The sequence below is a fragment of the Phaseolus vulgaris genome, chromosome 7 (genome assembly GCF_051622355.1).
Source record: "Phaseolus vulgaris cultivar YP4 chromosome 7, ASM5162235v1, whole genome shotgun sequence".
Lineage (NCBI taxonomy): Eukaryota > Viridiplantae > Streptophyta > Magnoliopsida > Fabales > Fabaceae > Phaseolus > Phaseolus vulgaris.
Window position 1 is genome coordinate 48,698,248 of NC_143504.1, and position 11,112 is coordinate 48,709,359.

Sequence of the window (11,112 nt, forward strand, 5' to 3'; positions counted from 1 at the left end):
TTGAATCCTTGAAGCTTCTAGACGATAATGATTTTTCACATACCCTTTCAAAATTTTCATATACTGCTCAATAGGATACACCCATCTTAAGTACACTAGTCCACACAATTTAACCTATCATACCAGATGAACCATGATGTCAAAAAAAGATAGAGAAAACAACATCTCCAATTCAAACAAGATACACTACAAAAAAACGTGTATGTGGTGGCGGTTATTAAAAACCGCCACAATTAGCTGTATAGTACGATAGTTTCGTATACGCCATAATGTTCCTTCGAAATGTGGCATTTATAACCGCCATAATTAGCTTCCGAAATAAAATATTCTCCCGCTTTTCGTTCCCTCCGTATAATTCCCAAATTTATTCCCTAAAACCTTTGAACTCCCTCTTCTTTTCGAAACCCTCTCTTCGTCTCTCTGCCTTCTCTCTTCTCTCTACCACATCCACCATCTTCTCTCTGCAGTTCATCGTCTTCTCTCCACCACTCATCGCATGTGGATCCAAGCCTCTTCTATTTTCTCTTTCGCAACTGCGTTGTTTTGATTTTCGCTTTTTTTTTTCTTCTTCGTCTAATTGAAGTTTTGTTTGTGGATTTGTTTTACTGCGAGTGCTTTTCTAAATCGAAAGGATTTGATTGTTAGGGTATGGTATGGGGAGAGAAAATATCGTGATAAAGAGGATCACGTTCTCGAAGCCGGAGTTACGATTTTCTCCAGCACTAGAAAACTCTACGATTTCGCCAGGTCCAAGTACATGATTCATCTATCGATCTATTTTTCTTTCTCTTTTTTTGTGGATGTTGAATGCTACGCTCTACAATTTCACTGTCAAGTTTATTGCATCGATGTTGAATGTTGTTTTTGCTGAAGATTATAATTAATATTATTATAGTAATAAAAGCCCTTACATAGCTGTGTGTAGTTAAGTATAATGGTGTTTTCTTCAAAGATGCAGTCGGTTTTGAAAATTAGAATAGTTGAGCTGGATGAAAAAAATAGGGGTGCTGAGTAATCTTATCAAGTACTGCAGAAGGGGTCCACCGGAAACCTAATTTGTGCTACAAGAAGACTGGAAGTTGTTTATCAGTGAGATAAAGAAACCACTTAGATCGTATTGGAAGTTGAATGAGCTCATGTGTTTTGTAGATTTGAGGTTAGAGTCGTTTTGTGTTGTTGAACTTGAGGTAAATGGTGTGATTCTTTCCTCAGAAATTGTCATTCTTATTTTAATCTCTAATGCGTTATTTGGTAAGAGTGATTAGAAATTGTCATTCTTATTTTAATCTCTAATGCGTTATTTGATAAGAGTGATTTATTATTTGTGTGAATTTCTGGGATTGATTTAAGAGAATTTGGGATGATTGTCTGTTAAAAAAATGTAGTTAGTTACTAATTAGTACTGATTGTTCTTTGCTTTAGTGGCTTTAATGTAATTGTTTCGATTTCCAAATTTTTATCTTGTGTTTGTTAGAGCATGATCATGTGTGTTGTGGTGGCAGTGTGAAAAAATTGAAGGTGAGGTTGGATATGTATCATTCCAGCTTAAGGAAGACCTTTGGGATGGTTCGGTGTGCACAGGTAAAATATATCTTTATTATACGTATGTAGATTGTAATTTTAGGTATGCATCATTTTTTTTTGTTTTTTCCTCAACATGGAGTTTTATTTTCATAAACAAATATCTTGGAATAATACGTTGTTTTGTTTGAGAATTTTTTTTCTAAAAAATTAGGCAGATTTTTACTTGTTTTATATATGTGTCTAATCTGTTTTATTTTAAAAAAAAATAGTTTCATTTTCCTTTTGAACCACTATATACATACGAAGTTTCTTAGAGTCCAACAAACTGCATTATGTTTAATATGGCTTGCTTATTATATGCCATAAATCTATATTTAAATAAAAAAAGATTACTCTAGAAAAGTTGTCTTTATCCTTTAGATTATTCCAACTTGTTAACTGGAAGGTAATTCTTTTATTTACCATTTCATAGTTCAATATCCAGATTATAATTCAAAGGAAACAGTTATCTAATTAATTTATTTACTAAGAAGTTCATTTACATTAAGATGTACTAAAGTGTGACACAATTTATATCATGGGAAAGGGGAGTGTACTTCTTAAAATTAGGAGAGGAAAACATAATTCAAGCATCCCTTAAGGAAGAATGGATGTGTATTCTCACTCTTTTTTTTTTCTCTTTTTAAGTTAAGTCATTACTAAATAATGGATACTCTGTTTTACAAAATGACATGAGTTAAGTCATAGTAATAAACTTTGTGTTGACTTGATTGTTACATAAATGCACATCTCAATGTCTACTAATATTTTTAAAATAAGTATTATACCATAGTGGATATGTCAGAGCCAGAGGAAGTCATGACCGATCAACCATCCAACAGCCCTTGCCTTTCACATGTTTCCTCTTTTTAGCTTCTTTTTTAATTCCTAATCTAAAACTATTAACATTGCTAATTTTATGTCATTGGTGAATATTACAATTTATTATTCCTAAAGTATTTTAGGAGTTGAATCATGATTTGATACATTAAAAGTGTGGTGTTAAAAGTGTGATGTTCAAACTCTTTCTATTTAAATATCTATATTATTGATCTATTAATTTGGTTATTGTTTTATTGTTTAGACAGTTGCAGTTCTCATGAATCTAAAGGTAAATCTTAAAATTATAATTGATTTATAATTGTTGATTTTTATTAGCTGCCTTAATTTAATTTTATTGCCTTCATATAATTTTTTCTCTCATATTATACCTTGAATTTCATAATATAATATTGTTTTCATTTATTTTTCAAAAATTATTAATTAACTCTAAGCATATTTTAATTTATTTCAGGCCCCGGATTTGGAAGTGGTGCTGCATCATCAAGTCAGAATATTATGGGATCAAGTGGAGTTAATAAGACAAATTAGGATTGAGAGTTTAGTTGTAATATGTTTAGAAAGTGAAAGAATTTATATTTTGACAATTTAATTTACTTGTTGTTTGGATTAGTTTGACATTATTAACTTTGTTATCAATGAATAAATGAAGTCATCTTTTGATTATTATGTTTAGCAATTTTAATTATATTATGAAATTAGTTTATGTTACAATTTAATTATATTATGAAATTTAATTATAATATGAAATTAAATAATATTATGAAATCAAATTATAAAATAGAATTAAATAAATTATTATAAATATTAAAAATAAAATTAAATATTTAATATTCAAATTATGACAATTATAAAGTATATTATAAATGTCATACTATACTGTATTAAGTGGCGGTTAAAGTTGTCACTATTTACGTTAGAATTGGTTTACCCAGTTTTAAAATTACGACATTTATAACTGACGTCAATTACACACTTAAAACCGCCACTTTATACAATGCATAATATGGCGTCTGCTACAACGATTCTCAATTGACCGCCACATTAAACTTTGTGGCGACAAGAATTCTGGCAGTACGCGATACCGCCACAAACGTATAATGTGGCGGTTAAAAATGCCAGTTTTTGCGAAAATAACCGCCGCATTATACACGTTTTTTTGTAGTGATAACAACAATTTCATCTTCAAGTTCATCTAATTTTAATGGATCAATGACTTTAGAACAAATGGATGAGAAGAATGAGAATAGACGGGTTATGGCATGTCTAACATTTTTTGGTAAGATCCCACGAATAGCTACCGACAACAACTATTGCATCAAGATGTGACAATCATGAGACTTGAACCCAATTAACTCCAAATCTTGCATTGACACTAGGATCTTCACATTTGAGGGAATGTCCTTGTGGCACTTTCACACCCTTTTAGACATTGACAAAAAATTATTTTTCATTTTTTGACATGGTGTAACAGGCTGAGGGCAAATATGTATGCTTACCCATTTCTATCGGTGTCAACTCGCCTCGTATGTTTATCTCAATCAAATTTAAACGAGCATTTAGACCATCATTCGTCTCAACATGCATTACATTTATACAATGTCTGACTTCTAACATCGACTAGTACGGAAAATCAAAGAAGATTGATTTTTTATTCCATATGTTTTTCACATGTGACTTCTTTTTCGACTTACCGAAGGTGTGTTCTATGTTATTTACCTTTTCGTAAACCTCAACACCAGTTAATGGAGTTAGTGGACTACCAGTCTCTTGATGTCCATTAAAGGCTTTTTTCATCTTTCAGTAAGGATGATGACTTCTAAGAAACATCTGATGCCGAAGATATATTGTCTTTCTTCCATGCTTCAATTATGGAGAACTAGTGTCTTCTTCTCATATTGGACATGCTTTATAAACCTTAACATTATATCCTGATAAGTTACCATATGCCGAAAAGTTATCGATGGTGCAAAATAACATGACATGCATCTTGAAAGTTTCATTAGCAAATCTGTCAAATACTTCAACACCCTGATCCCACATTAACTTCAAATCTTCAATAAGGGGACTTAGATAAACATTTATCTCATTTCCTAGATGTCTTGGACCGGATATTATCATAGAGAACATCATGTATTTTGGCTTCATGCACAATCTAGGATGTAAGTTGTAAATAACTAGTAAAATAGGCCATGAACTGTAATTCGTACTCATATTACCCAACAGATTCATTCTGTATGTAGCTAAACCAAGTCGAATATCTCTTGATTTTTTACCAAACTTTAGAAACTCGTCATTAAATTTCTTCCATTGAATAGAATCAGCTGAATGTCGGTACATGCCATCACATTTCCTCTCATCTACATGTCATCTAAGATTCTTAACATCATTTGGGTTTGCAAACAAACGCTTCATCCTTGGAATGATGGGAATATACCACATAACCTTCATTGGAGGTCCATGCTTTGCTATCTCTTCAATAGTATCATCATCATTTTGTTTCAACTTATAACGTGATAACCCACACCTCGGACAACTTTTCAACAATTCAAATTCCTTCCTGTATAATATACAATCCTTAGGACATGCATGTATCTTGTTATACTCCATACCCATCAGACAAAGAAGTTTTTTCGCCTCATAATTATAATTAGGTAGAGTACTTTCCCTCTAAAAGCATATCCTTCAACAGCTGAAGCAATTTCGTGAAATTTTTATCAGTCCATCCATTTATTTCCTTCAAATTCATCAATCTTAACACCACCGACAACCGTGTAAAGTTAGTTGATCCATAATACAATGGAGTCTCTGCATCGCTTGACATACTTCCATATCCATTCGCTTTTGCGAAAGTCTCAACTCCCACATTAAGAATCATGTCCTCCAATCGATCATCATGTACTACATCATCCATGGTGGACCCCACATATTCTTCAGTGACGGAAACACGCGGTAAATTTAATAATTCACCATGCCATGTCCAAGTTGTATAAGATCGAAGAAACCCATCACATAGAAGGTGTTCCCTGATTTTCTTAACATCCAGTCTCCTTTCGTTCAAACAGTTAACACACAGACTCCTAATCTTTGTTGCATCATGACCACTATTATTGACGTTACGTTGCACAAATTGTATAAATTCTTCTACTCCTCTTTCGTACTGATCACTTATGCGAAAAAATTAATCCAATTTCAATCCATTATATTCTGTAATAGTCATTCAGGTGTTTACTAATGAGTGTGATGGCATTTAAAACATCATCAACCTTGTGCGTGAAGGCAATGGTGGTGGTGAAGAGCGGCGACAACAACAACAACATAGCAAATGGGGGCGCAATGAAAACCCAAAGAGCCGTGTTGAAGGCAATGAAACATTAGGAATGTGGTGACCTTCACAGCAATGACATAAAAGAAACAAATAAGAGAAACAAAACAAAAAACAAAAAGCAATAGTGAAGAAGAACTAGAGAGTTTGAAAGTAACTTATCCAATGGAAGAAGACAATGGCTCAAGGAAAATGAAGAAAAAGTACATAAAAGAAGAGGAAAATAAAGCGTCAGAAGACAAAGGAAGTATGAAAGTGTAACTGACGCGCTTTGAGTAAAGGTAATAAAAAGCCTATAAGAGGACGACTATATGGTAAAGCCGCCTTCTTACATCAAAACGCTTTGTGTAAGAAGGTGGCTATAAGGTAAAACGTCCCTGTTTGGCGAAATACTTTCTTCTAAGAGGGGGACTTTACCAAATAGTTGTCTTCTTACACAAAGCGCTTTGATGTAAGAAGACGACTTTATCACATAGTTACCCTCTTAGAGAAATTTAATTTAAAAAATATCACAACATTTTGAAGAACATCGTCTAACCATAAAAACGCCTTAAAATGTAAATTTTTTTACTAGTGTCATTATCCAAATATACTGGATTAGATCTTAAACAAAACCTATCATTCAAACATTGATAATAGGTGTTTTAAGCAAGTTAAATTCTAAACATGAATAGTACAAAATATAAATATTTTACATGAATGGTATTTTTTTTTCCAATAACATAAGTGATATAAGTGATAATATTATGATACTTTTTGACATTATTAATTTTTCTTAACTTTTGATAATAAAAATATTATTATTTTATTTTTAAAAAAAATTATATTTATCTTTATTAGTTAAATGAAATATTTTATTATTAATATAAATTATAAAATAGAAGTAAGAGAAAATGTAAGTGTGAAAGTATAATATTTCTATATGTCAGTATACAAGGGGGTGATAGATTCAGACTTTAAATAATAAAAAATATTCACTTATTTTAATTATATTTAATTTATTTTTGAAGTTAAAATATTTTTACATTTTTATAATAGTTTCAAGTAGATGTTATTTGTCTTTGGTGTTAAATTAACTTTTCCTTCTGATAATCTTCCCAACACGTGATTCATTATTTCGTTTTGGGGTACGTGTCTCTCTGCATGATTTCCGTAGGAAAATAGGAGTATGAAAAAAGCAAAGAGTTTTATCTGCTTATGGTTTTTGTATGTATCCGCGCCCTCCCACCTCTACTTGGCATCAATTACCTATCTTGCTTGCTTGCTAAGAGACACGTACATTACACATGTCCAACTGCATGCAATTCCTATCCCATTCATAGCTCTTTCCCTTCATATAAACAAACACAATGCACTTCCCTTTCATCTCAAAGACTCCACACCATCACCATGAAAATCAACCTTTCTTTACCTATCCTTCTCTTCTTCCTCTTGGCCTTGTTCTCAAACCTATCCTTGGCCAAGAAAGAAACCAAGGTAGTAGGGGACCCTGAGCTCAAAACATGCAAGCACCAGTGCCTACAGCAGCAGAAATACTCTGAGGATGACAAGCTCATATGTCTTCGAAGTTGTGACGAGTACCATGGTCTGAAGCATGAGCGAGAGAAACAAATAGAAGAGCAAATTCATGAGCATGAAGATAGCTCTGAAGAGCACGAGGAGGAGGAGGAAAGCAGTGAAAAGAAAGAAGAACAACAAGTAGAGGAAGGAGAGGAAGAGGAAGAAGAATATCCCTACATTTTTGAAGAAGATAGGGATTTTGACACCAAGTTCGAAACAGAAGATGGCAGAATTCGGCTTCTGAAGAAGTTCACTGAGAAATCCGAGCTTCTCAAAGGCATTGAGAATATCCGTTTAACCATTGTAGAAGCTAAACCGCACACGTTCGTGGCTCCACGTCACTTTGATTCTGATGTTGTTTTGTTCAACATCAAGGGTATACTTTTTTAATTTCTGTTATTCGTTATTAACTTTGTTTTGTCCTTTTTTATTGTATGTTCACATGTAGTGGTGGATACTGTACAATTTCTGAAATTTCTAACTTTGATTTGTTGTTTGGTATCTGGTAGGGCGAGCCGTACTTGGGTGGGTGAAGGAAAGTGAAACAGAAAAGTTCATCCTTGAATCTGGAGACATGTTGGCGATACCAGCAGGCACCCCACTATACATCGTTAACAGAGATGAGAATGAGAAGCTCTTCCTTGCCATGCTCCATGTACCTGTTTCCACTCCTGGAAAATTTCAGGTTACTGCTTCTCACTACATACATGATCATGGATAATTGATAAATGAACACATGATCACTTATATAAGCTAATCTAAGGAAATTGTGGTGTAGGAATTTTTCGGGCCTGGTGGACGAGACCCAGAATCGTTCTTATCAGCATTCGGCTGGAATGTGCTCCAAGCTGCGCTCCAAGTAGACCCTACTACCTATATATATATCATGCTTCGTTATACTATATTCTAAGTAATTGTTACGTTTTGCCTACTTTCTGCTAAAATGAGAAATTAATTACAGAGCCCAAAAGGACAGTTAGAGAAGCTTTTTAATCAACAGAATGGGGGAAGTATTTTTGAAATAAGCAGAAAAAAGGTGCAGGAGATGGCCCCCAAGAAAACCTCTTGGTGGCCCTTCGGTGGCCCATCAACGGCTGAATTCAATCTTTTCACCAAGTCTCCCACTTTCTCCAACCGTCATGGTCGTCTAACTGAAGTTGGTCCTCCTGATTCCAGGAGTCTCCTTGAAAAACTCAATATCATGCTTTCCTTTACCAACATCACCATGGTATAATACCAACTCAACTTCCTTTATTCTTTATCTCATTCACTAATCTCTAATTTATTATCCATTTACAGATAAGTTACATTTTGACAATAGCTATATTGGTTTTTTCATGCACTACATTAAAACTCTATATTTTTATATAGAAATCTATGAGTACTATTCACTACAACTCACATGCAACGAAGATAGCACTGGTGATCGATGGTAAAGGGCATCTTCAAATTGTATGTCCCCACATCTCATCAAGGTCAAACTCAAAGCATGAAAAGAGTAGCCCCACAAACCATAGGATCAGTGCCGACCTGAAGCCAGGAATGCTGTTTGTTGTTCCTCCTGGTCACCCCTTCGTGACCTTTTCTTCCAGGAAAGAGAATCTCCAGATTATTTCCTTCGAGATTAATGCTCGAGACAACAAGAAGTTTACATTTGCTGGTACTAATTATACTATGCCTGCATCTACATTTGGTTTTTAGTTTATTTTAAAGTTTAAGGTAGTTATTGTGTGCAACAGGGAAGGACAACATTGTGAGCTCCATGGACGACCTTGCTAAGGAGTTGGCCTTTAACTATCCTTCGGAAATTGTGAACAAAATCTTCGACAGAAAGGAAAGTTTCTTTTTCCCATTTGAGCTGCCGCAAAGTGATCCTCGTGCTGATGCATGAGTGTGTGTGAGGTTTAGAAGAAGCAAGAAAAGGAGTAGTATTAAGCTTGATCAAGGCTGAGTTTTTTTTCTTTCTTTTCTGTGGTTTGTGTTGTATGTTGCTAGTGATCCTAAGTAGGGAGATGGAATGTATGAAAATGCAGAGCATAATGCATGCATCCATCCATGCAAATGGAATAAAATGGCCACTCGTTGCTATCTTCTATGGTCGTGGCAGAATAATAGATTTTTGTTCAATGTTTTATGTAATATATGTCAAGTATTTGCATTCCTTAACATATTCTCTCTACATTTTTTTTTTTGTTTTCTCAACTACAACAAAATAGAAGAGAAAATATCTCATTTATTATGTTTTACAAATTTTAGATGAGAAACGAACTGTTGGGAGGAAATCATTTAAGATAAAATGTAAAAAGAGAATAAAGAATATTCACTTCACTATATATGTTGGAAGTTGGGGTGAGATTACAAAATTTGTAGTAGACTTTACTAATAATTTGGGGTGAGATTAAAAAATGTGTAGACTGATAATTTGAGGTGAGATTAAATTTTTTGTAGTAGATGTAAATTCATGTGACTGAATATTATATTAATTATTTATTTTATTAGAAAAAATAAATATGAGATTAAAATAATTATAGTAGATGTTACTGAAATTTTTATTTTTATAATATTATATTCATAGTTTATTTTATTATAAAAAAAAATATATTAAGAAAAAAAATAAAGGAGGAATAGTAAAGTTTTTAAAAGTGAATGTATTATAGTGTATCTGATTGATGTGATTGTAATTTTTATTTTAATAATATTATACTATATATTTATTTTATTATATTAATAAATGTATAAATTAATAAAAATTATTGTTTCTTTTCGAAATTTATGTTTTTTTAATGACTATATGTCTTTATTATTATTATTTTTATCGAAATTTATGTTTTTTAATAATTATATGTCCTAATTTTTTTATTTCTTTTCTTCGGCTTCTATCCGCATATCCAAGATCATGTGTACGGACGTGTGTGTTTTTTTTTGTATTATTTGATTAGGAAGATTATTTTAATCTAAATTTTGTTATAACTGTTGAAAGAACTCAAAAAAAAAAATTCTTACACATATCGGTATTCGATATTCGTGTATTGGATATCGACATTCGTATGATATTAGATATAAACATTCGTATGACACCTTGGATGGAGGACACGTGTCTAATTCAAAAAGTATTTGTTAGATTGTCGATATTTGTATAGGATACCGATACTCGTATTCGATATTTGTATTTTATATCGACACTCGTATTGTACCTAGAGGACATGTATCTGTGAAGTGTCCAATTCAAAAAGTATTCGTTTCAAAAAATATTTGTTAGATTGTCGATATTCATATAGGATACCGACACTCGTATTCGATATTTGTATTCTATATCGACACTCGTATTGTACCTGGAGGACATGTATCTGTGAAGTGTCCAATTCGTGAAATGTCCAATTCAAAAAGTATTCGTATAGGATACCGACACTCGTATTCGATATTCGTATTGTATACTGACACTCGTATGATACCTGGAAGACATGTATCTGTGAAGTGTCCAATTCAAAAAGTATTTGTTAGATTTCTGAAAATTCTAATACGGTTCTAACACAATTTAAAAAAAGAAAAATACATTAACTTTTTTTAAAAAAAAAATTATTATATAAATTATTATTATAATTATAAAAATAAGAAACAAATCCTCGTGAAAAAAAAATTTATAACATACTTATACACATAAATCTTTATTATCAATTTCTGCTCTAAAAAATAATCTAAAATATACTTATACATATAAATCTTTATTTTCAATTTATATAATTTATAATTATGTAATATATAAATAGTCTTTCTGTGTCCTACATTTTAAAAATTTTACATATTTTTATCCGTGTCATGTGTGT

General features: G+C 32.3%; 1 protein-coding gene across 1 annotated transcript; it reads left to right on the plus strand.

Annotated features, from left to right (window-relative positions):
* Positions 1-7,078: 7,078 nt before the first annotated feature.
* On the plus strand, positions 7,079-9,427 carry LOC137829735 (sucrose-binding protein). Its single transcript, XM_068636622.2, has 6 exons — positions 7,079-7,664; positions 7,798-7,973; positions 8,067-8,147; positions 8,250-8,516; positions 8,660-8,948; positions 9,028-9,427. The coding sequence occupies exons 1-6, from the start codon at positions 7,118-7,120 to the stop codon at positions 9,177-9,179; spliced, it is 1,512 nt and encodes a 503-aa protein (XP_068492723.2). The 5' UTR covers positions 7,079-7,117; the 3' UTR covers positions 9,180-9,427.
* The last annotated feature ends 1,685 nt before the right edge of the window (positions 9,428-11,112 follow it).

Bases quoted from the DNA above. Each gene is read 5' to 3' on its own strand.
- LOC137829735 (XM_068636622.2), top strand. From the start codon at position 7,118: ATGAAAATCAACCTTTCTTTACCTATCCTTCTCTTCTTCCTCTTGGCC. The intron at 7,665-7,797 runs GTATACTTTTTT...GGTATCTGGTAG, and splicing joins TGTTTTGTTCAACATCAAGG to GGCGAGCCGTACTTGGGTGG. The intron at 7,974-8,066 runs GTTACTGCTTCT...ATTGTGGTGTAG, and splicing joins CCACTCCTGGAAAATTTCAG to GAATTTTTCGGGCCTGGTGG.